This window comes from Penicillium subrubescens, assembly GCF_028828155.1.
Source record: "Penicillium subrubescens strain IBT 31985 chromosome Unknown utg000007l_segment0_segment0, whole genome shotgun sequence".
Classification (NCBI taxonomy): domain Eukaryota; kingdom Fungi; phylum Ascomycota; class Eurotiomycetes; order Eurotiales; family Aspergillaceae; genus Penicillium; species Penicillium subrubescens.
This window is the reverse complement of record NW_026643157.1, coordinates 1474633-1501872: the sequence shown is the minus strand read 5'-3', so window position 1 is coordinate 1501872 and position 27240 is coordinate 1474633. Positions and strand designations below refer to the sequence as shown.

The following is a 27240-nucleotide window of genomic DNA, read 5'->3' as shown; positions in this document are numbered from 1 at the left end:
ATTTAGAATAGTCTACAAGCGTTTTAGAAACAGTAAAATCATGTATTGGTCATCACGATATACGTCATGGATACTCCTGGACTTCGGAGCTTATTCACACTGCCTCAACATGTTCCACGCGGTTCCTCTTGCTATCATCTTCCTGATCATCCAGTTTGCCAGCCATGATATCTTGTCGAACATCTGAGCGGATCTTCTCTTCCTCCGTGGGATAGGCATGCCGCCACATTGTCCACAGCGGTCGCTCAAACAAATTATCCATACTTTCAATTGATCGACCTTTCATCTCAGGCAAGCAGAAAAAAATGAAGATAACCCCCAAGTAGGTCAGCATGGCATACAGTAGGAACACGCCCCAGCCCATCTCAGTGATCATGTTTGGCGTTGCTCGAGTAATACCGTAGTCCACAATCCAGTTGATAAAGAAGCAAATCGCCATACAGAAAGAACGCTGATGGTGTTAGCAAAGATCTCACGTTCGAGTGTGGGTTTACTCACAATTCTTGTTGGGAAAGCCTCCGCGGCGACCACATAGCATGCGACAGAATGGCCAAAAGACCACCCAAAGGCATAGATGTAGATCCAGATAATGCCAACAATACCTCCTGCAGGAGTTCCACCTACTGTCTCCGTGTTCGTTCCTGCAAATCGTAGGTAGAGTGCCAGATAGAGCATTGCGGTCGCTTGCAGTGTGGCTCCAATCAGTAGTGGAATACGACGTCCGACTCGGTCAACCAGGTAACCGACATAGAAGATGGTGGTGACTGTCTTTACAACGCCATAGATTCCGGTCGTGAGCAAGCTGGAGGAGCTACCCCTGACTCCGATCAAAGCAAATATCTCCGGTGCATAATACTGTGTTTAGTGTTAGAGGTGATTCTGGATTCTGGGAAACAGGGGTTGTAGTTTGAAACTCACGTTCAACGAGTCTGTTCCGGTAAACTTGTGGAATAGGAATAGCATCACTGATAGGAAGAAGCGTTGGAAATTGTTTCGCGACGTGAAGATATCTTTCAGAACCACCCAGTAGCTATGCCCGGCAAAGCATTCCTGCTCGTGTATTACCTGTGCCTCGATCTCACGGTATTCGGTCTGCACATAAATGTGATCCACAGGGAGCTTCCGCAATCTGCAAATATTCTCTAGGCCCTTCTCTGCCTTTCCGTGGTTGATCAACCAACGCGGAGTCTCTGGCACAAATGGGATCATCAGACATAAGAGGGCCCCTGGGATCAACTGGATACCCATTGCAGAACGCCACTGAGCATTGTCGTGCTCCACGCCCGGGAAAGACCACTTTGAGACACCATAGTTCACCCAGAATGCCAGCATCAGAGATGTGACAATCATCAAATTATAGGAGGCAGTCATGGACCCTCTGACAGATTTTGGGGAATTTTCCGCTAGGAATTGAGGGGTAAGCATTGACGATGCGCCAACGCCCATACCTGCGATGAACCGCCCGGCTAGGAGGACATTGTAGTTGGCCACCATCTGCATGAGCGCGCCAACTAGAAATACCAGACCCCAGCTAAAGACTGACCATTTCCGACCAAAGTAGTCAGATGTTGGTGCCGCGAGCAAAGAGCCAGCTGATCCACCTGCTGCGAGCATACTCGCGATCGTGCCCTGGACCGTTGTGAGTTGAATAATGATATTCAAGGGAAGGAAACCTTTCAACATGCCTTCCTGTTATCAAGTTCAGATTGAGTCACTCCACTCAGTCCAAATGCATTCTTGAAAGACGGGAGCGTGAGAATTCCGCCGATATTTCCTGTATCGAATCCATAGAAGGAGCCGGCCCAGGAAACGGCAACCAAAAGGTAAAGAAGGCGAAGGTTGAATATCGCCTTAGGGTCTGTTCTGGCCTCACTGCTCACCCAAATACTCGTTCCCCCAGCCATGCCGTGTAGTTTTAATCAATGGTAATTGAAAGCAGGTTGAAGATATCTCGCTCTGGAGACACTGAGAGCTGACCTGAGAGAAGTTGGACGCGGACGGGGTTGCATCCAGAATATAAACTCTGCTTGGGATTATAACTGATATGCATCAAGTGATCCTGCCTCAATGGCCCGTGTCAAGCTATTTGCTCTGCATGCTGAGAGACTCATCTGCAAACCCCATGGGGAAGTGGGGAGGTGGAGAAGCAAGATGCGGGCTGGTCTCGGGTCGGGTTTCTCTCCGGTGTCAGGCAAGACCTTGATATATACCGGGTACCAAACCGATAACTCTAATGGGCCTCACCATCTTGGTTAGTCATTCACCTGCTCGTTGATAAGATAATGGAATCTTAAAACTGAGATGTGAAGTACTCGTTAGTCTTGGCCTCAACACACCCATCAGGAAACACCTATCAATAGCCACCATGGCCACCACAACAATCACCGTGGCCCCTGAATTCAACTCAGGTCTCCAGTCCTCAAAAGGAAAATCTAAATTCACCGAGGCATATATTCCTGCTCTCACGACACAGTGTCACGCCTCAAACCTTCTTCTCCTGCCCAATGGGGACCTCCTCTGCGCTTGGTTTGGCGGCAGCATTGAGGGTCGACCGGATATTTGCATTTACATGTCCCGTCTCGCGGCTCATTCCAGCACATGGGAAGAGGCAGTGAAAATGACTCACGATCACACTCGAAGCGAACAAAATCCCGTCCTCTTTTGTGTCCCTTCTACGGGAGAAATTCGGCTGCTATACACATCGCAGAACGGGGGGGATCAAGATTCAGCAATTGTGAAGCAATCAAGTTCACTGGATGGTGGAAAAAACTGGTCCGATCCTACTGTACTCTTCAGCGACAGGGGTACATTCATCAGACAGCCTATTCAAGTCCTTAAAGATGGAGCATGGGTTGTTCCCATCTTCAAATGCCGAGCAGAGCCAGGTGAACGCTGGCTGGGAAGTGACGATATATCATGCATACGGGTATCAAGGGATGAAGGTCGAACCTGGTCCGAGATAGAAGTACCTAACAGTTATGGCTGTGTCCATATGAATATTCGGCAGCTCAGCAATGGTACCTATCTGGCTCTGTACCGAAGTCGTTGGGCCGACAATGTGTATATGTCGACATCGCCGAATGGCCTTGATTGGAGTGAGCCCAAAGCGACCATTTTACCGAATCCCAACGCCGGTATTTGCTTTGATGTTCTGCCTTCGGGGCGGGTGGTTCTTGTCTACAACCATTCTTCGAAGAAAGACGCTGTTGGTCGGAGAGATGGTCTTTACGACGATATCAGCGATGAGAATGATACGAGAGCCAATCAGGCAAGCAAGCATGGAAAGGAGGCGTTCTGGGGTGCACCAAGAGCACCACTAAGCATTGCTTGGAGCGATGATAACGGATTATCATGGAAGTGGAAGACATTGGAAGAAGGGGATGGGTATTGCTTGACAAATAATAGCGAGCAAAAGCTCAATCGAGAGCTCTCTTACCCCAGTATTACCATTCAGAATGATGGGATGATGCACATCGCCTTTACCTTCTGGAGGCAGCGAGTCAAGTACGTCCGGATAGGAGAAGACTTTTTAAATTAGATTATTGTTATTCTATCTTTTATACGTCCTTCATGTATACATAAAGGTTCTACAATTTGATCCCTTGTCTTTAAGTCAGCTTTCTAATCGTCCTCCCAATCGCCTCTCCGAGTGTCTCTTCGGGCATTCGGACATTGTCTAGCTAAACATACGGGATTTTGCCTATATCCATATCAGAGGCTAGAAATCTAGCGTGGTTTCTATTTGATGTCTAACAAGTCCCTTCTAAATAGCATGGGGAAGACTCTCCTCTAGCTCAACTAGGTGCTGCATGACACTCTCCACCCAGGCTGCCTTCTTATCATCACAAGGAAGATATGGCTTCCTAGGCCAAAAGGCTTTGGGCTCAGTCACTCCCGCCCTTGGACCAGCAAAACGAGCGGTCGCATATTTCGTAGGGGAAATCCCTTCCTTGCAAGCCTTTTCTGCTTGGGCAACAAGTCCTTGTAATTCTTTTGCTTCGGTGATTTTGCCTTCGTTCCACAGTGCGTACAGTCTGGCGACGCATTTAGGGAAGACATTCGCAATACCAGTCACGCATCCGCCTCCGCTGCCCGCGAGACAAGGGATTAGCCAGTCTGAAGAACCGGCGAAGACTCCAAACTGGGCATGCTTGAATTCATGTGTCAACCTGGTGACCTTGCCTGCATTTCCACATGTGAGTTTGACGCCGACGATATTAGGATGTTGCGCGAGTTCGGACAAGGTATCAGAGTTCAGGTCTATTCTATTGCACATTGCCGGGAACTTCGTTTGGTAAGCATCAGGTCTGTCATTTGCTCAAAGGCAAGGTCAGCTTACGCTGTAGATCACAATTGGAAGAGCCGTTGCATCAGCCACATCATGGTAGAAGCCGAGAATGGCCTCCTTTGTGACAGCCTTGGCCCAATAGCTGGGTGGTAGTAACAGTCCAAAATCCGCGCCTGCATCAAGAGCGTCCGTAGCCAGTCGAATGGACTCCACTGTTGAGTGCCCACTGATTCCCGCGACAACTGGGAAATTTGGGCGACCAGATTCAACTGCAGCTTTTCGGGCGACCTTGACAAGTTCCTTTCGTTCCTCAGCAGAGAGTAGAACAGCCTCTGCCGTAGTGCCAGCCAACACGAGCCCATCAATACCACTGCGGATCAAATATGAGAAGAATTTGCATGACGCATCGTAATCGATCTCTTGACGCGGAGTTGGCTTGTATAACGAGATGACGGGGCAGTATATGCCGGGCGGGATGGGCTTGGATTTGGAGTCGATGTTTGATGTCATGGTGTAGTTCTTCCAGAAATATCTTCGATTCTTTGTTCAATAATCAAATCAACGCAGTCGCCTATCACCCCCTCCACCTTATACTCTCTTACCTGCAAACCTACCAGGTATCACCCAAGCCACTTCGGAGAGTCACCGAGATTTCCGCTCCGGAATATTTTCCACCGATGCGGGGGATTGAGATGGCCCCAATGGACATCATACATGATGTGGGGAAGCTTCCGGGGAAAGGGCTGATCTATACCGCTTCTACAGCAGTGGATGCCATGCTCAAAGCCATTTAGGTTTTGGCGAATCGGACAGTGGCATTTCGTCAGGCCTGGATGATGTCTTTGCCCTCTCACGCGTAGATAAACCCCCTCGGGGTACTCACCGGTGAGCTCTCGTCCTGGTGACCATCTCCAACCCTCTCCATCATCCCAGTTATGACCAAAAGAAAGCGGACCTGGACCGATGACGCACCGGAAGCTTTACCGGAGTCGAGCTCTCGGGGACCCGATCTTGACAATTCGAAGGATCAAAGCGTGCTGGATGTTTTGCCGGGGATAACCCGAAAGATAACCGCTTGCGGCGCATGTAGGAAACAGAAGGTGCGTAATGAATTTGCGCTCCTCCGATTGGATTCAGGCTCACCTAGCTAGATCAAATGTGACATGACCGATGGCCCGCCGTGTACGCGATGTCGTCGACGAGGGCTATCTTGTGTCTTGAATAAGAGTCTGCAGTCCTTGGTGGAGGAGGTGAAGTGAGTTCCACTCCAAGCGTTCTTGCAAAAAAGGGAGTGCATTGCTGACCCATCCAGGAACACGGAGCTACTTCAAAGCGACGTTCAAGGGATACACGATGTCCTGGATAGTATCTGTCAGCACCTGAGTCTGCCGAGGCCTAAACCTCTCCTGACTACTGGAGAATCCTCCCACGCCGAAGGCAACGCAGATCACCAAGAGGAGCTGGAGAGAGATCAAGAAGACCTAGATGGCTGTGAAATTTCGCCACCAGACACACCCTCTGCCGTTCATGCTCCGATCGACACCTTCCTAGATATCGCCAGATTCGGTAGTCCTGGGTCGTCAGACAACACGCCTCCAAGTACAACTCGTCCACGACAGCATGCAGTACCTCAAGATCTCATCGGCAAAGGTCTGATCACCTCGACAGCGGCAGAAAATCTTGTAGAAAGATACTTTACTCAACTAGACCCCTACCTTTACGGAATATGCAACGGGTATCAAAGTCTTGCACAAATACGAAGTACATCCCCCGTGATGTTTGCAGCAGTGTGCACAGTAGCTGCATTGCAAGATCCAAATGGACAATCATTATACGAGGCCTGCAATCGTGAATTCCGGCGCCTCGTTTCTCGATCTCTGTTCGAGAAGCATGACCTGGAGTACGTCCGGGCCTTGTGCATCAGCTCATTCTGGCTTTCCGACGCGTCAAGAATCCTGACCAGTGATGCCATTCGTCGTGCAGCAGATATGCGCTTGCATCGCAGTTTCGATCATCTTTCCACTCCCATGGATCCGAGGTTATTGCCCAGAGGAGCTCACGCATTGTCAACGCCGATCGAGGTTGCGGCAATGAAAGACCGTGTCAGACTCTGGTATTTGATCTTTATCTCAGATCAGCACCTCTCTATTCTGCATAATAGAGATCCACTCTTACGCAATGACAAAGATATTGCTATGAGTTGGGAAACGTTCTTGGCTCGAGATGATACGACGGACTCCGACATACGACTTATCTCACAGGTTGCCCTTTTGGTCATCATGAGTCAAGTCCGTGATTTGCTGGGCTCTGACAAAGAAGCACGCTTGCCACAATCATTGTCAAATCAAATCACTCATTATTCACGTCAACTTGATCGATGGTTCGCTAAATTCCTTGCAATATTCAAGCCAGATCCAAATATTGGCGACTTTCCGAAGTGTGGCTTACAATTGCACTACCACTTCGGAAAGCTTTACCTTGGCCACCAGGTCTTCAAGGGGCTGAACGGCGAGAGCATCCCACCTCATTTCTTGACTGCAGCAAACATGGCACATGATGCAGCTGTTGCTATCTTCGAAATGATACTGCACCAAGAGCAGCTTCAACGTAGTCTGGTTGGGATGCCCCATTACTTCCACATTATGATTGCTTTTGCGGGGTATTTCTTGCTAGAAGTTACCAAGAACTACCATGCTCAGCTCTCGATTGGCGCGAGTCAGGACTTTGAATTGATCGGAAAGGTTTTGGGGTTATTCCAAGAAACTCCAAGTACCCAACAACACCCGATTTGCCGAATGACGCCAGGTTTGACTCGCAAATTGCATGAATGTATAGCTTCGCTTCAGCGAAATGGAGAGGAAATCATCACCTCCTTATCAGATTCGATTGGCCTCATGGACTATGCAGCGAAGAATGTGCAAGGGACCATGAATCCACCGCTAGGACCCTTTTCCTTTACGGGAGAGGCATTCGTTAACCCTGTAGATGATTTTTTGCTCGCTGACTTTGGAGACTTTTCATTTCCGGGGATGATGTCGAACGGAGGAACCTAGCTTAGAATTGAAGTGGAATTTGTAATTCTCTCATATCTAATTTTTCCTATCATGCACATAAATTGTCAAGTCTAAATCTAACAATTTTAACGCTAAGAGACCATTAATTTGGTCCTCGCCATAGGGTCGGAGAGTTCTCCGAGCCCGTCGGCGACGAAGGGGCGACGGAGTAGATGACAGTTTTATTAAAGACAGCACGCAGCCATTCTTTACTCAACACCAAATCCATCAAGCATGGCCTCTGCGTCTGTCACGCTCCCCACCACCCAGAAGGCCGAAAATGCCCATACTCCACCCAAAATGCAATACCAACGTCTGGGCAACAGCGGCCTCAGGGTCTCCCGCATCATTCTCGGGTGCATGACTTACGGCAACCCCAATTGGGAAGGGTCCCCGTGGGTGCTCGACGAGAAACAATCGCTCCCGTTACTCAAAAAGGCCTACGACGTGGGAATAAACACTTTCGATACCGCAAACACGTATTCAAATGGAGAATCTGAAAGAATCCTAGGCAAAATGTTGACCGAGTACAACATCCCACGAAGCCGGGTGGTTATCATGACGAAAATGTACTATCCGGTGCTAGAAGACAATCCGGACGCGAGGCCAAGTCCAGCTGTGAATGACGGACCGCTGGTCAACCAGATGGGTCTGAGTCGAAAGCATATCTTCGATGCTGTTGAAGGGTCTCTGCGGAGACTGAATACAGACTACATTGATGTTCTGCAACTGCATCGGTTTGATTCTGAGACTCCATCTGAAGAAATCATGCGAGCACTGCATGACCTGGTCCAAATGGGCAAAGTTCGCTATTTGGGGGCATCGAGTATGCACTGTTGGGAGTTTGCGCGCTTGCAGTATATCGCGAAAATGAACGGCTGGACGCCATTTGTTAGTATGCAGGGTCTATACAACCTCCTGTATCGCGAGGAAGAGCGGGAGATGAATCCGTTCTGTCAAGCAGAGGGGATTGGCTTAGTGCCTTGGAGTCCGTTAGCTCGGGGACTACTAGCGCGCCCTTGGCAAGAAAAGTCAGCGCGGGGGGAATCAAGACCAAAAGACCAAGAGATGGTTTGTTGGTGATCAAAACGAGGGAATTGTGAGCCGAGTGGAGGAATTAGCTCGTCAGAAAGACTGTGCAATGAGCTCGGTCGCGATGGCCTGGTTGTTGCAGAAAGGGTGTTGTCCAATCGTTGGATTGAACAGTATTGACAGAATTGAGGCGTCACTCGAGTCGTTGGAGGTTGAATTGACTAGGGAGGATGTTGCCCTATTGGAGGAAGCGTATCGTCCATTGACGGTCCAAGCAATCTGATTGTTCAGCTCGGCTGTGATAGGATTCGGGTTTAATTTCAAATCTCCGAGCCTTGGGTGAAGCCTTGTATACCCAGAGTGATGCTGAGCGCTGAAAGGCCTGCCTTCGGGGGCAGGATCCGTGCTCACCTAGTGCATGATTAGTTAGTTAGAATAATCTATTTCCAAGTCCCATCTTACGTGAGGCCGGTCATTCCTGGCTGATATAGAGGTGTTTAACCACGTCATTCTCAATACAGTCTCGAGCTCAATTTAATATTTCCCTTCCGTGCAAGCTTACTGTATTGACGACACTACTTCACCATACCATCATAACCTGGCTTGAGTGTGCATGTCACGATCTACATTGATCCGGCTAACATGCCCAAATTCTTTCAGTACATGAATCCCGTCTACGAGGCTGTGATTGCAGAGCCCGAGTGTCGCTTCTTCGAGCTGTATCAGTCCCTACCTTGAGTTGGGTTGAAGACTGGTGAGTCTTGAACACTAAAAGAAAATCAAATACTAGATAGCATCGCGCTAACTATCTTTTAGGACTATGACTCTTCGGGAATTCATGGAGCTTGGTTGACCAGCATGGCGCAAGATTCATGATGTTCGATCTGCTGACATCCATGACTAGAAACAAGTGACCAAGGAATACTACAAGGAATACTTCGCTGCTACGGAGCCCATGCTCTTGAAGCCGAGAGAATCCACGATATTGAATAGGTTGGGAGCGCCATACTTCACGGCCAAAGTTTAGCAGGGGCCAAAGTTTAGCAGGGATTGACGGATGGAGTGTGTCCGAGCAGCATCGTGGGTTCATAGCTTACTTTCTCTAGCTCTTACAAAAGAATGAGAAAGAAATACGATTAGCCCGCATATTACGGGAATATTCTTAGATTGAACTACCTAGCTGAGATATCTGCAAGGTCCCGAACTAAAAGTACAATGCAAACAGCGCCAAGTCTGTCACCAGCACCCGAGAAACGCCTGAACTACCTCGGCCTGGGATAATGCGACAGCGGAAAAATAATCGGACACTTTGCAAAGACGTAAAAGCACGTGGGAAATCAGTCACTCGGACATCTCCGAGGATAGATAGAGGAGGGGAGATAGGAGATTCATCTAGTCGATAGACCTGTAGTGAATGGGAAGATTAAGGAGGACAAACCAACCTTGTGCTCTATGAGCCTGGTAAGAAGGTTCCCGTAATGATGGGGTTTCCGTTTGGCGGGACTTGCAGAGCATGGGGGTTTCAAGCCAGAAAGGTGGTGAGTACATGAACCCAGAGTCCATGTTGGTGGGTAGCTTGAATTCCGGGTGTTGTGGCAATAGCATTGTGTTTTTCTTCTTTCGTTTTGATGGGGACCAGCCCCGACCGGATGTGGTGAAGAGGGTGTGCTCGTTGTGCATGAGAAGCAGGGCGATCCTTAAGCAGGTGTCGCAGTGTTGGATACCGTGTTCGGGGTGACCTGGCGCTTAGCTGCTCCCTGAGAGGCATCCATCGAAGAATCCTGTGGAGAGAACAAGATTAGTGATTCCGGACCGGCGGTGCTCGAGGGAGGCATCTTGTTTCGCGGGATGTGGGAGGCCGAGTTCGAGACAGGTGTCGATATCATTGCTGAGTCAGGTTCAATCTCGTTCTCTTCATGTTAACTTACGTGCATCTCGACGTGTCTCCGTTTCTGACCGGTCGATTCGGTCTTCCTGATCACCTTCTTCTTCGGTCGGGACGGACGGGATTCGCCGGGTTGGAAGACATCCTCGGGCAAGTCAAAGCTGGAATGTGTGAAAAATCAAATCATCTAACCAGGAACACCGGGGTTTCCGAGACTTACTTGCGAACGTGGGTGACCGCCAAATCGTGAATTTCGGGAATGTACCCCGTCCAAGATGTGCACGTTGACTTGAAGATTTGCGAGTCTGTGGAGATATCCAAAGACCGCGAGGTGCCTATTTATCGGTTAGACGAGCCGGGGCAACGACTAGCAAAGTATGGACCCATACCTGGTTCCAAGGGCTTGAGCTCTAAGCCGATATAGTAGGTAGTAGTATACACAGTATTACTACCACCTTCAGTCTTCTGCTCAGAGTGCTCAGTGGGCACTGGGACGGCTGCATTTTCCATTCCATTTTGTGCCGCGGCTTCATGGGCTGGGTCCTTCGTTTCGTCGGTGGTCTCTGTCGTGGTACCCTTAGCCTGGTACTTTGTTGATCCGTTCTTTACCGCCTCCATTTCTTCAGCATTACTGATGACATGAATTCTTTCAAATCCCTTAGGGAAGGGATGAGCCACTGAAATGATCGGCTTGCGATCTAGAGCTCCAACAAGGTGACGCAACTTGGATTCTACAAGACCAGACCAAACGGCCTCGTCTTCTTTGGTCTTGCTCGAAGCCGTGATACTGAGATAGTACTTGTAGTCTTGAGTGAAGAAGGTATGGCGTGTAAAGAGGTCGCTCCAGGATAGTTGCTTGGTGAAGATCTTGTCCACGACGTCTCCACCTCTCTGAAGTTCCCGAAGAATCACAGTCTTGGTTGACATGGAAATGTTGTGGGTTGCACACATGGAAGGATAGGCAGGAGTGATAATCGGCATCAAATGGAATCTATCACCGTGGTAGATCTGTAACAGTAGAAGCAAAATCGATTAGCCCCAACTCTTTCAGCTAAGCAGATCCCGTTACGAGCATTACTTACCTTAGGATTCCAGACTTTCATCTGGAGGGGACCTTCTTCAATCTGCTTCAAAAGGACGGGCTGGGGCCATGCCCATTTGTTCATGATTCTGAAGAACTTGCCCACGATGACTGATCCCGAGGCGGCTGGGTAAAGTTGGCAAACTCGTGCTACCAGCATCGCCCAGGCGATACCTCCAGGGAACCCAACAATATTAGCGTAGATCGCTCGACCTGTACAATCAAAAAGCTTAGCACGGATATTGATGGACGAGTAGAAATAAAGAAAGTCTCAACTCACGCTGGGCCCAGAGTTTGATTGCCCGCAGGGCAATACGGAAGGTCTTCTGCTGAGGGACAAGCTCCAGAATTTCATCTGCAACTCGAGTCCCGTTCAGGGAGCGGACCTCCTTCTCATCCAGCCCTCGCAAGTAATCGTTATTCTTCAAGTCTAGGTTCATGGGCACAGATGGGATAACCAGACGAGCAAAAAGCAAATCAATGCTAATACCAGCGAGCTCCATCTTGATGATAGGTACAAAGGCATCTGGGACGGGAGTCATCTTTTCCACCACGCCCGCAGGTGCCATTTGTTGTAGGAGGGGAGGGAAGTCGGCAAAAAAGTCCTCGCCGCATACGTGCTTTGGGCCGACAATCAGGGTATCGATATCGGATCCTTGGGAGACAGGGAGAGTTAGGGTAAGATCTTGAATTGGACAAACGAATTATTGGCCTTAGCTTACCAGGACCGTAAACACCGAGTCGGTAACCACCAAACGTAAAGATCTTGCCTCCGGAAGCTTCCACGGCCGCAGGCGACAGGCCCTTCTTTCGAGAAACAGTCTTGACAAACTCTAGGGCGACCCGTTGAAGTAACTGAAGCATTTGAATTCTACAAGGCAACCATCAGCCATCGATTATCCATTTCTTTTACGACCGGTATTCCTCAAACGTACCTCCGCTCTGAGTCCGAGGGCGGCTCGAAGTTGTTCTGGGCCTTGAGCTCGGCGATGAGATCGTCATTTGCAACCAACTCATCCTGCGTCGGCAGGACAGTCGAGATTGGGGGCGTGACACCCCACTGTCGACTTCCAGTAGCCGCCATTATGAGGGGGGAAAGGTGAAGGCTTGTTTGTGAAAAGTGGAATGCGTGTCGCGTTCTGATGAACCTTGGGGATGGGGATTAGATAACGGGGGGAGAACTTGGCGGAGTCGGTTTCGCGGTCGCGTGTAGTTGTCAAGGACAACGGGGAATGGGAAGGAGAGGGCGCGATTAAGTGAGAAATAACAAAAGAAAGCTCGGGAGACGACCACAAATGAATGAGAGGTCAAAAGTGAGGGACGGGTGAAGTGACAGCGCAAAGGTCGTTTCTATCATCGGCTGGCGCTTCCATGGATCTGGTGCTTACTCAGTTTTCAGCACGTGATCATGTACTTTGGCTCTCGATGCGCGCTCTTCCTTGCGCTAGGGCTGTTCCTGTGTATGATTTCAGAAAACGATCTGATTTTGATTTTAGATTGGATATAGCTAGCCTGAATCTGGAAACTATATCTACTTGATCACATTGTTCCTCAAATGAGTATGGGTATTACATGAGATCCCTGCGGACACCTGATGTGGATGCCTGGCCTACTAGGCATCAATAAGCTATCTATGCCCGGTCACTTTTGATTTATCTCCCACTTCTACTTTCCCCATGCTTATTATACTAGTCGAAATCTGCTGTAAAAAGTCTCAAATTCTTTCACATGAAAACTGGCTCAGATATCTTCAGATGCGCGCTTCATCCACCTATCACAGCGTGTCTTGAAGCTTCTCACCCAGTGCAGTAACACTGTCAGGCGGGTTGGCCGCAAAGAACTCGGCCATCTGCTTGTCCAGCCAAGCAACATCTTCCTTGCTATCCCCGGGGCCTCCTGCCCAATCTAGAAATCTAGGTTAGCTCTGATCTCTCACTAAGAGTTTCACTCATAAAGATGTACTCACGACCCCAGATAGATGGGAAAACACCTAGTGTTCCGACACCTGGCTTCATGCAAGCGACTTCATATTCAGAGTCCTCGGGTCTGTAGAGGACGTATGTCAGTGTCTGTTCTTAGCATATCCATAAAAGCATGCCATACGGGAAATAAAGATCAGTCTTGGCTGGCAAAACCAGCGTCTTCGCCTTAATTGAGGCCATCGCCTTCTCAAAGTCTCCATTGTACGGTTCTTGCTGGGAGACATCTCCATTCTGCCAGGTCTGCATCATCACCAGCAGATTCTCGGGATCTAAGACTGCCGTCAGCGCAAGTTTTATTACTTCAGGTGAGAGGTGATTACCCTTCGAGCAGGCCCATTTTTCCCAGTGATTCTGCAGGAAGTCTTCGAGGTCCTTGTATCCCAGAGCTGTCTCATACAGCTTCTGGCGATAGAATGCCTGGCTGAAGCCCCTGTGCCAATTCAGTCAGTAAATATCCAAAACAAAGCACGAAAGAATAAATGAACCTACCATCCAGCATACACTCTCCCCATGGCCTTAAGGCCAACCTCTCTATCTCTATCACTCCACGTCCGAAGCTCGACAGAGTCCTCCTGCAATCCGCCCTTCCCAGAACCAGCCGAGCGAGTATTCTTCACGGCAAGAAGGGCCGTCTTGACACCTTCGATAAACACCTGATTATGCAGAGATGTTTTCGCCGAGCCGCAGAATGGTACTGCAATATCCATGAAATCCGGATACTGTGTTGCCCACTGGTAGGTTTGGCCGGCGCCCATAGACCAGCCTACGACGGCGCGCAGGCGGGTGATGCCGAAGTGCTTAGTGACGAGCTCGTACTGGGCGCGGACATTATCGAAGAATGAAACCTTGGGGAAGGGCTTGGGAGTAGGTTGGTTTGAGGGGGATGAGGACTGCCCGTTACCGAACAGTGCGGTGATGATGATGAAATATTCTTTCGGGTTGAGGGTTTTGTCTTCTCCGATTAACCAGAAGTTATCGGCGATGGCTGTTCAAGAAGGGGAAGCAACGAGTTAGCTTTTACCGAGTTCTAGTCAACTCTTGAGTATAAAGTTTTTAACAACATACCACCCGAAAACCAAGTAGGATAAACGATCGCAGGGAGCTTGGGGTTTCCAAAGGTCTTGTACGCGATATGAGCATCGTCAATCTTCTCCCCGCTCTGCAACTCCCAGTCACCAAGCTTGTAAATATCATAATCAGGCTGCGACATGCTGACGATATGTTGACTTAATACTTTGTTGGTCCAAGGCTTGTTGGGTTGAAAGTGATTCTGGTTCGGCCATATCCGATCCCTGGGCTTCGCGCATTTATAGTTCTGCGGCCTGATGATAACGACCCCGCTCGGAGTACGAAGTACTCTCCGCACGAGGCGCGCTTGGAGTCAAGGTTACACTTCCCCTGGGATTCCGTCTCCAAAAATTTGTCATTTAAGATTTGTCATGCTGTAGTCTGACGTTTGGTTTGGGGCTGTTGTAAGCAGATCAATGGGATACCGCATGATGGGATACTGGATGCCCACGCTGGGATACCGGAGCTAAGCGGACGCGTCACTCCATTTGTATACAGGAGATAAGCTTTCATCTGCAATCGCGATAGATACTTCTAGATTAATCTTCGAGGGAAGGCGTGAACAGTGCTTTGAAATGTATTCTTGAGTGATATTTATGGGTCGTTAAATTGTTATCCGAGTCTAGGCTCTTTCCCTGGGTTCGCCAAAGCGCACACGGTGTATGTCTATACGTCTGCAAAGTCTCAAAATTGCGGGCGGGGGATCTCAATCACATCGGTGGTACGACCATACGAGATGCCACCCAGACGACTGATCGGCTTGAGAACCTCGAGGTCGATGACACTCTGCTCCTTATCAATCGCGTCTTCGCGCACCCAGAATCGCACACCCTCAATAATAGCCAGCACACTACTCGGCTTTCCAGGATTAGCCCGACTCTCAAACTCCTTGACCTCAACCAGCTTCCCCTCAACGGCGAAGATCGATTCCTTCACACGCGCAGGCTTAACCACAGAGGTCGGACCCTGGGTAAGACCCGAGACCTCCCACTCCGAGTGACCGTAAGGCGCATTGATCGAAGTCGAATTGGCAGCTTCGAGGAAGTGCTCCGAGATGATATTGATCACGCATTCCTTCGTCTCAGTCAGATTCTTCAATGTATCCTTGGCCTTCTCCAATGAGCCCACGAAGCCGACGACAAACATGGGTGGATCATGATTGACGATCTGCGAGTAGCTGAACGGTGCAAGGTTCGTAGTCTTCCCGTCCGCCGACTGCGTACTGATCAGGGAGATGGGTCGAGGCACCATGCCCGAGATCAGAAGCTTGTAGTTGGATGCGACGGGCCGGCCGTCGGCATAGGGATCGATCTCGACGTGGTCCTTTTTGAGGCTCTCCCCACCATCGTTGGCGCCATCGCCTTGTTTCCAGGTCGGGTTCGGGGACTTGGATACGATCACCTCGGCATCGTGGCGGAAGTCCGGGCGGGAAGCTTGAAGCTGCTCGAAATCGGGGTGGGGTTTGGACATGATAGGCGTGGTGCTGAGAGGGCTATGAAGCTGGAAGGAAGTGCGATTCAGGTAGGTGACACTGCGGTCACGATAATTCAGGTCAGTTTGATTATTCAACAGTGCCCCACAGGAATATTCTGTGTTTGCTGCATATGCGACGAGGGGTGTTGAGTAGGTTGAGCTTGCCACTGAGACGGTGAAGCAGCTGCGAGACTTACCGTGGTCTAATAGAGATTGTCCGAGTCGCGCGAAGTGCAGGTGTAAGCAAATGCATCGAGGGTTAACGATCAATTGTTGCCGACTCTTTTTGGCATGTCCCTGAACAGCAGCAAGTTCGAGGGTACGTCACAGCATTCATTTCCAATCGAAGCGGGGCTTACTGCCACGGGCGCAATCCGAGATTTAATAGGATGGTTGCAACGCATATACGTGGGATCATCGCACGTCCCGTGCGTGGTAGTAAGTAGACACGTCCGACGCTCGGCCCGTCATCAAAAGATCTTGAAGAATGCCGGACGGTCGTGGAATCACGGCCGAGGCTGGATTCATATTGCAAGATTTCCTTGAAAGAGCCGGCATTATGTATAAAGCTTTGGATGGTCAACTCCAGGTCCTTGAGTATAAACCCGGATACAAGTGTTCTAGAACCATTCGATGCAATCTCTTGGTCCCTGAGTCGACCTCGGTTTAGCTCTCGTCCGAAAGGAGCGGGTAAATCATGCCGGTAAAAAAAAAGATCAAGTGGATAAGCTTATTTTGCCAACAGAGTTAGTTTATGCGCGATGATGGACAAGGAAGCTTCAGCATTATGCGCAGCTCGTGTCGAGAAGTGGTACATAAAAAACTCGGAAGAAATAAGAATGGACGGGGTGGATTGAGATCCATAGAAGTGGTCGCAGTCTCGCAGATGCTCCGAGTTGTACGGGAGAACCCCGATGGGCTGTCCCAAACAGTGAGCCCTGGGGACCCCCAACGAGTCCCCCCCAAAAGACCGGACCCAGTCGGACCCAGCTGGAGCATGAGTTGTATCGTGTGGTCTACCGACGTGGGGGAGTAAAGGGAGAGAGGAAAGTTCCTCCGACGAGTCCTATGGAGCTTTGACTAGGATATATCTGCAAGTAGAAAGCTGTGCAGAGGCTATCCATTATGTACATTTTGATACACAGCCAATTTTCATCAATCAAGTCTTCCTACTGCAGGAACAAAACACCCAGTAGATATTTCAAAGCCCCGCATCTTGCCCAGCCCCGGTAAAATGGCAAAACTTCCCCAAAGACCCCGAGTCCGGGCCCCCAGGAACGTCCCAGCGCCTAGCGGGTCTCCGAGTGGACGCCCCACCAGGAGAAATAATCCCATGACCATCAGATCTTGACTTTTGGGATGTCATTAGCGGATCAGTCATGGCTCACCGTACTAGAGAGTCAGGTAGTACGACATACTAGGGTTGTCACTGGTCGTGTGTGGAACTGGTGATGTATTTTCCATCTTCGGTGCTTTGTATAGTCCGTCTCCATAGCCTTGCTGTTGTTTTCGGTGTTTCAGAGGGGAAAGAAATACACATATCCCTGCCTACTATAAGTAAGCTATTATAAACATGGGGATCGCCGAAGAGAAAAGGAAGTTAGAGGCGGTTAAAGTAGTCTTTGATACCTATAGGAGATCTCCGACAGTATCGAATATCGAGTAACTTAAATTGTCAAGTCAGAAATTAGTTATGAACTGGAAGTATACCCCAGAGCGGTCGTCATACATCGTGCGAATTACATACTCTGTAATTGTAGTAAGAGCTGGCAAGGGCGAAGATCCAAATTCCACGTACTGTTAAGCCCGTAAATCCCCCTCCGGTGGCGTGGAGCTATTACTCCTTGAACCACTCCAGCGCTTTCTTCTTCTTGTCACTCTCTCGCTGTCTTTTTCCTTTCTTTTCTTAAAGCCACACAGCTTTTCTAGCGAGCAATCCCAAATACACAAAATTCCACGCTTATTGCGCGTCCCCTCCTCCTCGCTCCCCCGTCCGTCCCATCGTCACCACCACCCCTCCGTTTCTATTGCCCTCCTTCCTTCCATCCCCAACAGCTCTCTACACTATCCCTTCTTATTGGGCTCTAAGGCCTCCCTTCCCCTCGGTCGAAATTCAGGCTCTTCAACCCGCTCTCCCTGACAACGCAGCCTCATGAAGTTTTCGCTGCCAGTCTCGATCCTCCTCTCTCACGATCTTCCTTACCGCTTCATCTGCCCGTTATCCGGTCACATCTCGGACTAAAGCTACTGGAGCTTCGTCGGTCGACTCGTCCACTCCGCGGCCGGAGCATCACAACCCGGTGCCCAATGAATTGCGACCACGGATAAATTTTTCGCTCGCAATGAGCTCCCCTTCTCCCAAGAAGAAAACCGGCGGCAATGCTTCTGGCCCACGGCAGATCCGCTTCGTCGCAACTGACGGCCAGCCCCAAACTAAACGCCGCCGAGTCAACGCCGCGTAAGTGGGAGGCGCACTTTTCCCTGAAACTTGTAAGGGAAATATGGTGACGCTAATTTTGTACTGTTATTGCCTGTAGCTGTTTAACCTGTCGCCGGCGCAAGATTCGATGTTCGGGAGAACAGCCAGGTAGGATACATGGAAGTGCGCCTAGCGACTGTGGACCCCTTCGCTCACAATGATGCGACAGTCTGTAAGACTTGCTCGGACTACAAGCATGTCTGCCTCGGCTACACCGATACCACTGCCCACTTGCGATCGCAATCTGACTCCGCGTCCCGTGCAACGGCCCCTCCTCTGGCTGGCTCCAAAGAAGCCAGCCATCGCGTCGCCCGGGCGGTGGAGAGCTGTTCCCCAGAGCCCCCACCGACATCCGTACCCCAGGTTAAAGTCGATAAATCCCCGCAAGCGACAAAACAATTGGAAAAGGATGCAACTTCCAGAGAAATCTCGTTACGCACACATAAGGAGTTGGATTTGCTTGGGGTGGGGGATAGTCCAGAGAGTGGTGAGTTCGAGTGGTCGCGCGCTGCTCACTCCTGGCGTCGCAAATATTGACCATGATCGCTTTTGCGCAGGCCGGACCTCCGTGAGCTCCAGCAGCCGCACTCATGTTCCATACTTTCGATATTTTGGGCCGACTGCGATCGTGCCGGGCTTCAAACAAATGGTTCGGATATGTTCAATGTGTATGCACTAGGTTCGCTTTTCTGATATTTTTTCAAGGTCGTTCAAGTCCGAGGTTCACGGAAAAGCAATCCTTCGATGTCATCAGGTTCGTCGCTTTGCAAGATGCATAATTTGCTTGCTGGTCAATCAAAAAATCGCTGACAACGATGAATTGCTAGATTCATTGTCTCCGCTCCGAAGTCCTAAGCTGTCCGATGGTCCAGTCAATCTAGAAGCCGCCTTGGCTCCTCGCGATGATCGCGACGCTAACACCATCCCATTTTACGACCGCGATGACGCCTTACCTGTTTCGAATCTCGTTTCCCATTTATCCGACTTATTTTTTGCACATCTTGGCTGCAGTTTTCCATTTTTGCAGCGAGAGCGCTTTTTGCAGGATCTCAAAGATAAGAAGATTGATACTATGTTGGTAGATGCGGTCTGTTCTTTGGCCGCCAGATTCTCTCCTCACCCTCTACTCGGCCCTCCTCAAGCTCCGCCGATTGATCGCTCGCAACCACCGGCCGAAGTCAACCTTTGTGACCGTGGATTGCCTTTTGCTCACCGGGCGATGAGTGCCCTCGTCGATGCACTTGCCTGTCCGACTTTGTCTGCCGTTCAAGCTTGTCTCTTGTTGGCGTATGAACAGTTCGGATCCAACCATGATAGCGGCCTTTGGATGTACCTCGGTATATCTATACGCATGGCGCAAGATCTTGGCTTGCAAAAACTTCAAGGTCTCAAGTATAACTATGGCCGAAAAGGAGTTACACCCAGTGCGGTCATGACCGGCCAAGCTGGAAAGCTCCGGGAGGATCAATACGATGATTTGGACGTCTACCAGAGCCCCAAGACTATCCCGCCGGTGATAGGTGCCGAGCGTTCTAGAGAGCGGGAGAGAGTGGACTCGTTCTGGAGCGTTTTCTTTCTCGACCGCGTCATCTCTTCTGGAACGGGCCGGCCCGTGACGCTGCGCGATGAGGATATTGAGCTATGCTTCCCACTTCAATCTGAATCCCAGCTACCTAATGGATGGCCCGCGCCATTTCCACCTCTAATTCGCATTATCCACCTTTATGGGAGGGTCACCGACTTGATCAACGGTATTCAGGATGTCAATCATGTTACTCCGGATACGCTCAAGAGACTGGCGGGTATGGAGAGCGATTTGACAGGCATATACCAGCGGCTGTCACCGAGGCTTCACTTCAATGCGGCCAATTTCCAGGCATATGTCAAGGCGAAGGAAGGGACCAACTTTATCCTTTTGCATTTCGTGAGTGTTCACAATATTTTCGTCTACGAATCAATTCTTGGCTAACTTGCAATAGTGGTTCCACACTCTCATCGTTCTCCTCCACCAGCCAATGCTTCTAAACTCTTTCGGCGGCACAATCCAACATCTCTATCCCAACAGTCGTGAACTCTCTATGTCCTCTGCCAAGACAATCGCCGATATCCTTTCTTTCTCCGAATTGGTGGATGGGAAGAGCTTCATCGGTAACCCGTTCACTAGTCAGCCGATGTACATTGCAGCTTGTGCATTTTTGATGGAGAGCGCATATTATTCTTCGCCCTCATCAAGGTCTAATACACCTCCTCCACAGCCACTATTGTCTAGCCACTCTAGTGGATTTGTGATGCCCTCAATGGACTCTTCAAATGGCTCCGAGCGCAACTCTACTGCTAAGCATATCCTTCTCGCTTCTGCTGCCAAAGAGAATTATCAACGCTGCTACAAAGCCCTTAAGGCACTGGACGCCTACTGGGAGGGAACAAGGTATATCTTGACAGTTCTGGATCAGAAGGCCAAAGGCATTGTCGACCCGCTTCTTTACACAGCAGAGGACATGGAAAATACTGCAGAATTCCCAACGGCGCAAACACTTGGGGCTGCAGGCTGGCCTGGAAGCAAACCTGTGGATTCTGTTCAGGATGCCGAGAGACCTTCAGGTGTCGCTGACGCTGTACCTGATCGAGCCGGGTCACCTAAAATCGATCCCAGTCAAGGTAAGAGCAAAATATGGCTCTCTGATTTGTTAAATTTCCTCTCACTAATCACGCCTTGCCTGACCAACAGCTATTGGATGGGCCCTGACCGGTGCCATTAATTCCTCGCAACCAAATCTCAGCTTGCTTTACCAAATGCCGTCCGGCCAGAACAACCCAACCTCCGGTGAACCGGCTCATCCGTCGCAGTATGGCCATTCCTATCCAGCCATGCAGGCTCCTGCAAATGCGACGCAAACCTCAGGCTCTCCCTTCTTAAGACCGCCTCTGCCAACCCAAAGCCAGGGCGAAGGCAAATCATCCTCTCTCGTCCCCGCCAACTCCAAATTCTCTCAAGTCCAACCCCACCCAACTTGCACTGAACCTCCGCACTTCCTTGGTATGAGCTCTCCGTACCCGGAGTCAAACACTCGGGCGTCCGTAGCAGCCCAGTCGAGTTACAGCCATGGTATTACGGTTACTCAGATTCCACAATACACCTATGCCATGGGCTCCGATCAGCATGGAAACAATGCTCATGTTGGATCCCGGTCCAATGAGATGCACACCAGCATGAATGCCCACAACAACGGCATGATGATTGAGAGCCACGACGTCGACATGAACACCCTGCAACAGCAGGATTCATTCCCTTTCTCCAATGGTGAGATCCTTCCGTGGTTGGAATACCTGCCACAGGATGTTCTCAGTTTCTTTGGAGAAACCCAAAATTTCCCCATGATGAGTCCCGACGATACCACGCCCCGTCCTCCTCAGTGATGCCTGGTTCAGATGGTATTTTTTCCATTCTCGCACATATGTATATTTTTAGCAAATCCTTTTGCATAGTTTGTCTGTTTAGCGTTTCCATTTTGGACCTTCTTTTGGGTTGGGGATTCTTCTGTACCACCGGCGTATCGCGGTGGGAATATCCTTGGGCAGCACATAGATCGCCGTCAGAGTTATGCCGAAGTTTTGGTTAATGAAATTTCAGATACCTCAGAAATACTGATATCTTGACATGATTTCTCTAAAGAACATTATCGCATTGTTTAAATTCATTTAATATAATCTATCTCCAACACGTCATCCGTCACGTGTATACTTAGGGGTCTGCCCAAGAGGAGAAGTGCCGCCCAACGGGCCCGTTGCCCGGCACAACCGGGCGGTGAGGATATGTCAACACGCATGCATCAAGCACACCGTAGAGTTGAAGAAGCTCATACGGCTATTTGCAAATAAACTGCAACCAGTTTCGCCTTTGTTGACTCTATGTGGTCTCCATGGCACGACTGAATGATGAAAATCTCCCCGATACGGAGGCTCATGCCTCCGACCACATTCTAAGCCCCCAGCCCTTTGCCCCTCCCAGCAAGGAGGTCCTCGCAGCGTCCCTCGAGACAGCCCACTTACCGAGCGACGCCGGATCGACAACCGATGACGGCCAAATGTCGACGCAAAGCTACGAGTACAGTTCATCTGGTTCTTCGACTCGACATTCGACAAGTGATATATTTGGACGGGAGATGGACGATGAGCTGGAGCAGATGAAATCGCGAGCATCGAGTCGCTCTTCCTTTTCTTCTGTGCCAGCGTCAGTGCTTATACATCCTCTCGACCATATGAAGCAAAGGTCTACAATGGGCGTTCACGAACAACTCGCCGCATACTCGATCGAAGAAGATGAAGCAAACTTTGGTGGCTTTGATAGACCGCCACAATCGATTCGGACGATCCGACAACGAGAGGCTGCATTTCGAAAACCGAGCTCTGTACGTGCTATGCAAATGCATACGGAGGATGAGGCGGATGAGGATGAATTCTTGACTCCACCCCGACGTCGGCAGGGCATGCGATCACCCGGAACATCGCCGCTGAAACGATCGCCATACTATTCGCCCAAGACGTCACAAACCAAGCCGAGCGTTAAGAAGGAATACCCGCTCGTACTACTGCACTGTACATTACTCGCTCCGTCTCTACCCGTCCCCGGTGCATCCGAGCTGCAGAAACAGAAGATTGTCGAGGAGGTGTTGCCACCGCAATACTGGAAGCGATGGCGCAGACTCCAAGACAAGGTTGGTTCTGGTGTTCTCCGTGATCGAGGCGTGTTGATCTCTCACCCCGAAGATCTATACGATATCCTGGAGGAACGACTCTTGGAGAGTCTGGAACTACAGCGTCCGCTCGTGCACCGGGGTCATTTCATCGGTCACGAAGAAGCTGATCCTGGTTCCGAGGGCGAAGTCTCAGATAGGGAGGAGAGCGAGACGGACGGTGAGCAAGGCGATGAATGTCCCGATTGTGGCGGGAGAGTCTTTCATCAAAGAGACACCAACCGCAAATGGGAGATTAGGGTGTACGCGGCGAATGGACTCATGCGTGCTGGCGCTTGGGCTGCAGCATGGAAGGAAATGGAGAAGGTAGATGTCGAGGTTGGCGTCTGGCTGCCGTCGGATATACGTCGTACCCTGGAGAAACGACTCGCAGAGGAGCAAATGGCTGTGTCTACGGAACATGTTCACCCCGCCATGTCATTCAACGATGCAGAGAAGCTGGGCATGGACCCACGTCGTTTATCTGTTCAAACACACTCCAGGACGTTCAGTGATGCTGGCTCTTTCCGGAGTAGCGGACCCCCCATCCAATCTCAACTCGAGGATAAGCAACCGGACTTGCCGCAAGTCAATCAGGAATATGAAATTGCCCTGCGGACACTCTTGATCAACTACATTCGCGTCTTGGCTGGTGACAGACGCAATGTTGCGCTAGTCTTTATGAGTATCCTGGTTATATTCCTTGCTGTCGGGTTTCATCCGCACAACAAACAGCTTCAGGATGTCTTGCATTTGTTTACTCATGAGGAATTTGCTGAAGCACCTGTGGCGCCGAAGGTGGACGTGAAGATAGATGTGCCCGCTTTGTTGGTGACTTCTTCAAGCGCTAGTTTTCTGGAGTGCATTATTCCCACTTCGAGCGTGGTTGCTTCGATGCCAGTAGCCGAATTGGCTGCCCCGACCCACGTTCATGATGAAGTTATTTCGTCTTCCAAAATCGCCAACATCGAAACCCCGAGCTCCGATCCTGAGCCAACTCCTGAGGCTGAGCCGCTGGAAGAAGTTCTTGATGAAGAAATGCTCGAGGAAAAGACGTACGAAGAAGAGGCTCATGAGGAGGAGACCCACAAGGAGGAGACTCACGAGGAGGAAGCCCACGAGGAAGAGACTTATGAGGAAGACAAGGATGAGGAAGACAAGGATGAGGAAGACAAGGATGAGGACGAGCTTCGTGAGGAAGAGGTTCCGGTGGAGCTTCATAAAGAATCGCAAACGCAGCCCCTCGAGGTTGGTGAAAAGATCTCCTCCGGCGAAACCGAACCTGTTGAGTCTGTGGCGGAACCTCATGCCGCTGAACCTGAAGCTCATTCCGACCTCAAGGAATAACAACAGCAGACTCTGGGGCGACGAACACGAAATTTTGAACGTGAATCTTAACGACTGAAATGATATGAGTTGCGATGTTTGCGTTTGCTCTTTACCTTTTGTCAACTTACAAATTATCAACATTTTGGGCGTATGTCGATGTTATTTAGCCAGCTAGTTTCTCGCTTTTTGTGAATTTGATGACTTTCTAAGGAAAGACTGATCGTTGTATGATGGAGTGGCTCAGTGTTTGAATCATAATCTAAGTAGTTTACATTTTGAAAAAGAAATAAGAATACCTCTACACGTTCCATATAAGTCTTCTGTAACTTCAAGATTGGGATATTGCCTCATATGTAGACTGCATGCATTGATAAGAATCGGATCCATAAGTGGGACTTAGGTTGGGCGTCGCATATTGAAGTAGCTGAATCAAATAATCATCTTCAAGATCACAACGAGATTTTCGACCATAGACATAGTATGCTTTCACAAATCTGCTTGCAACTCATCGAATTTACCTGTTGTCAACCCCTTTCTTTTCCCTGAAGCTCATATATACGCCGTCTCACGAACTCAGAACCCTGAATCATTAAGATAGTTCGACGGCACAGTGGGCCACGCATCCACCCCGTCCAACAAGGCCAATGACATTCCACCACTCTGATGAACCTGAATATGACAATGAATCAAGAATGCACCCGGGTTGACGACCTGATATCGGATAGCCAGCCACCCAGGGCCACTATCAGCAACCGGTGTTGCAGTGGTATCCTTGATCGGGGGGTTGACTAGGTTAAATGAGCCTGGAATAGATTGCACTGCCTCCGCGACCGATGACCATGTAAATGTTCCCAGGCCCTGTCCAATAGCAAAATGCTTGTTTGAGTGTTTGTGGATTGGATGAGCGGGCTGAGCGGGTGAATCGACTTGGATGATTAAGTCGACCCAGGTGTTGTTATCAGTACGAATGATCAGGTCACTGGGAATCGTGGTTTGATTGAAGAGTAGCGGCTGAGATTCTTCGAGTTCAAGATCGAAACTGCTGTTTCCAAGTGTCCAGCGGTATGATGCGCCAAAGTGACTGATTGTTAGGAAATATGTGGCGGCGACATTGGTGGACGGGGCGATGGCTGGATAGGGCACGACTGAAGTGTCATCGAGGAAGACGGTATCTACTGTGGCATTGCCACCCGTCAGTGTGATCCACGAATTCGAAGTCCTTTTGAGCTGGTCTGAATCTTCGTAGTGTAGAATGGCCGTTGTATTAAGGATCTGCTGATTACTACCGCTGACCATGCGAATTGTATAGTCTCCTGGAGTCTGGTTCACTGGGACTAGAACGGAATATCTGTTTCCGTTGGGGATATTGATGGCGTTGACTTCGACGGGCTCAATGTAGTGTCCGTCAATGGCGTATACCCACATGAAATGCTCATCGATGGAGAATGTGAGATGTAGTAGACCAGCAGCACTGGTAAGATCCAAACTGATATATGGACAATCTGGGTCCACATCGATGACTTGTTGGGGTCCCTGGGAAGGTGTGCACCCATAGAACATGGTTGGTAGGAGAGCGCTAGGATTGTGAGGGAAGTCGCCTTGCGCAACGGTTGGAGGAAAGCATCTGTTCGTGAAATGAACTTATTAGCTATTTAATTCTTCCGAAAAGAAGCTGGCTATAATACAAGGGTTACTCACGCGATATCAGTAAGGGTCTCATTTCCCAGAGCGCCTTTCTGCGCTGGGGTTGTTAGGCCATTGATTTCATCTTGCGAAAAGCATGTCATTGAGCCCTTTCCATTGATCAGTAGAGCATTGGCACAAAATGCATCAACCCCAGAGGCCTCCTCAGCATCCCAAATTTGTTCCGAGGTTAAGAGACGCCAGTCCGAGAGCAGCAGCGGTGAAGTATTTTCTTCCGCGTCGATCATGGCTTGAACCTCGACATTGTCGCTCGTTATCAGACTGAATGGCTTTATCACGGTACTTGATGGAGTGATGTAGATGGGCCCGTACAAGCCATCTTCCAGTTGGCCGCGATGGTGTGCATGATAGAAATAGGCACCGTACTGATCTGCTTTCCAGTGGTAACGGAAGTCATTGTACGATTCAATGGGCGTTTGGGACATGCCAGGAACTCCATCTGACCATGGTGTACCGATTTGTTCAATGCCTAGGAAAGTCTATCTTAGCGTTGAGTATACTTTGGCGAAGGCATCGTTCTCACCGTGGAAGTGTACTGTCGCATTAAATGGACAGCCGTTATACACGTCAAAGTAGACATCATCGCCCTGGTTCAATCGCAGTTCAGGACCAGGGTATTGTCCATTGGTAAGGATAATCTCTCGCTGAACCCCTGCGACAGTATGGTTGGCCCAGGTCAGGTTGACCGCAAAATAGACAGTAGCGGGGGATGCCCACTCCGTGAAACATAAGAGCAAAAACAGCAAGCTACCCATGACGAATTTAGTCTCTGTTTAGCAGCTCAAGTCAAATACCAAATGCAATGTTGCACCATCTTGATCCATGGGATACTAGCGTTTATATACAAAGCTATCAGATTGAGACGGACTCTCGTGAAGTGGACTTTCGTAAATGAAGCATATTAATATTGGCTGATAGTTGTCAATTGACGCCCTACCAGTCTTAGCAAGTTGTCGTAATGGAGCAGCTGCTACGCTCGCAATGTTCACCGTCAAAACGGATCAAAGAAACAGTCCCCGACACGTTGATCGGCGACTATGGCTTGTAGCAAAACCCTGCAGAAGGATCAGATGGAATTACAAGTTCTTCCGACCGCCATTATAGATCAAGAATATAAGCTTGGGATCTTGGAT

General features: G+C 49.7%; 11 protein-coding genes across 11 annotated transcripts; 5 read left to right on the top strand and 6 right to left on the bottom strand.

Moving 5' to 3' along the window:
• Nucleotides 1–94: 94 nt before the first annotated feature.
• N7473_010311 (uncharacterized protein) lies at nt 95–1904 on the bottom strand (the record flags this gene model as incomplete). Its single annotated transcript, XM_057156250.1, has 4 exons — nt 95–451; nt 499–855; nt 919–1629; nt 1686–1904. 4 exons carry the CDS (start codon nt 1902–1904, stop codon nt 95–97), a joined length of 1644 nt encoding a protein of 547 aa, XP_057004905.1.
• A 461-nt stretch (nt 1905–2365) lies between these two features.
• N7473_010310 (sialidase family protein) lies at nt 2366–3538 on the top strand (the record flags this gene model as incomplete). The annotated part of the gene is made up of 1 exon (XM_057156249.1): nt 2366–3538. One exon carries the CDS (start codon nt 2366–2368, stop codon nt 3536–3538), a length of 1173 nt encoding a protein of 390 aa, XP_057004904.1.
• Nucleotides 3539–3763: 225 nt separating this feature from the next.
• On the bottom strand, nt 3764–4798 carry N7473_010309 (dihydrodipicolinate synthase family protein; the record flags this gene model as incomplete). The annotated part of the gene is made up of 2 exons (XM_057156248.1): nt 3764–4285; nt 4340–4798. The coding sequence occupies 2 exons, from the start codon at nt 4796–4798 to the stop codon at nt 3764–3766; spliced, it is 981 nt and encodes a 326-aa protein (XP_057004903.1).
• A 425-nt stretch (nt 4799–5223) lies between these two features.
• N7473_010308 (Zn(II)2Cys6 transcription factor) lies at nt 5224–7341 on the top strand (the record flags this gene model as incomplete). The annotated part of the gene is made up of 3 exons (XM_057156247.1): nt 5224–5388; nt 5440–5543; nt 5601–7341. The coding sequence occupies 3 exons, from the start codon at nt 5224–5226 to the stop codon at nt 7339–7341; spliced, it is 2010 nt and encodes a 669-aa protein (XP_057004902.1).
• A 234-nt stretch (nt 7342–7575) lies between these two features.
• On the top strand, nt 7576–8656 carry N7473_010307 (aldo/keto reductase; the record flags this gene model as incomplete). The annotated part of the gene is made up of 2 exons (XM_057156246.1): nt 7576–8333; nt 8374–8656. The coding sequence occupies 2 exons, from the start codon at nt 7576–7578 to the stop codon at nt 8654–8656; spliced, it is 1041 nt and encodes a 346-aa protein (XP_057004901.1).
• A 1414-nt stretch (nt 8657–10070) lies between these two features.
• Nucleotides 10071–12423, bottom strand: N7473_010306 (polynucleotide adenylyltransferase; the record flags this gene model as incomplete). Its single annotated transcript, XM_057156245.1, has 8 exons — nt 10071–10154; nt 10302–10419; nt 10479–10593; nt 10648–11266; nt 11341–11552; nt 11620–11994; nt 12062–12210; nt 12275–12423. The coding sequence occupies 8 exons, from the start codon at nt 12421–12423 to the stop codon at nt 10071–10073; spliced, it is 1821 nt and encodes a 606-aa protein (XP_057004900.1).
• Nucleotides 12424–13113: 690 nt separating this feature from the next.
• N7473_010305 (homoserine acetyltransferase family protein) lies at nt 13114–14531 on the bottom strand (the record flags this gene model as incomplete). Its single annotated transcript, XM_057156244.1, has 6 exons — nt 13114–13244; nt 13306–13385; nt 13443–13590; nt 13642–13751; nt 13811–14306; nt 14387–14531. The coding sequence occupies 6 exons, from the start codon at nt 14529–14531 to the stop codon at nt 13114–13116; spliced, it is 1110 nt and encodes a 369-aa protein (XP_057004899.1).
• A 423-nt stretch (nt 14532–14954) lies between these two features.
• Nucleotides 14955–16436, bottom strand: N7473_010304 (flavin reductase family protein). Its single transcript, XM_057156243.1, has 2 exons — nt 16060–16436; nt 14955–15920 (listed from the first exon to the last, which is right to left on the bottom strand). The coding sequence occupies exons 1-2, from the start codon at nt 16113–16115 to the stop codon at nt 15074–15076; spliced, it is 903 nt and encodes a 300-aa protein (XP_057004898.1). The 5' UTR covers nt 16116–16436; the 3' UTR covers nt 14955–15073.
• A 1768-nt stretch (nt 16437–18204) lies between these two features.
• On the top strand, nt 18205–21758 carry N7473_010303 (Zn(II)2Cys6 transcription factor; the record flags this gene model as incomplete). The annotated part of the gene is made up of 8 exons (XM_057156242.1): nt 18205–18320; nt 18400–18449; nt 18511–18828; nt 18899–18990; nt 19047–19095; nt 19169–20265; nt 20321–20999; nt 21070–21758. The coding sequence occupies 8 exons, from the start codon at nt 18205–18207 to the stop codon at nt 21756–21758; spliced, it is 3090 nt and encodes a 1029-aa protein (XP_057004897.1).
• A 503-nt stretch (nt 21759–22261) lies between these two features.
• Nucleotides 22262–24421, top strand: N7473_010302 (uncharacterized protein; the record flags this gene model as incomplete). Its single annotated transcript, XM_057156241.1, has 1 exon — nt 22262–24421. The coding sequence occupies one exon, from the start codon at nt 22262–22264 to the stop codon at nt 24419–24421; it is 2160 nt and encodes a 719-aa protein (XP_057004896.1).
• Nucleotides 24422–24976: 555 nt separating this feature from the next.
• N7473_010301 (Laccase abr2) lies at nt 24977–26862 on the bottom strand (the record flags this gene model as incomplete). Its single annotated transcript, XM_057156240.1, has 3 exons — nt 24977–26027; nt 26102–26576; nt 26631–26862. The coding sequence occupies 3 exons, from the start codon at nt 26860–26862 to the stop codon at nt 24977–24979; spliced, it is 1758 nt and encodes a 585-aa protein (XP_057004895.1).
• Between the last annotated feature and the right edge of the window lie 378 nt (nt 26863–27240).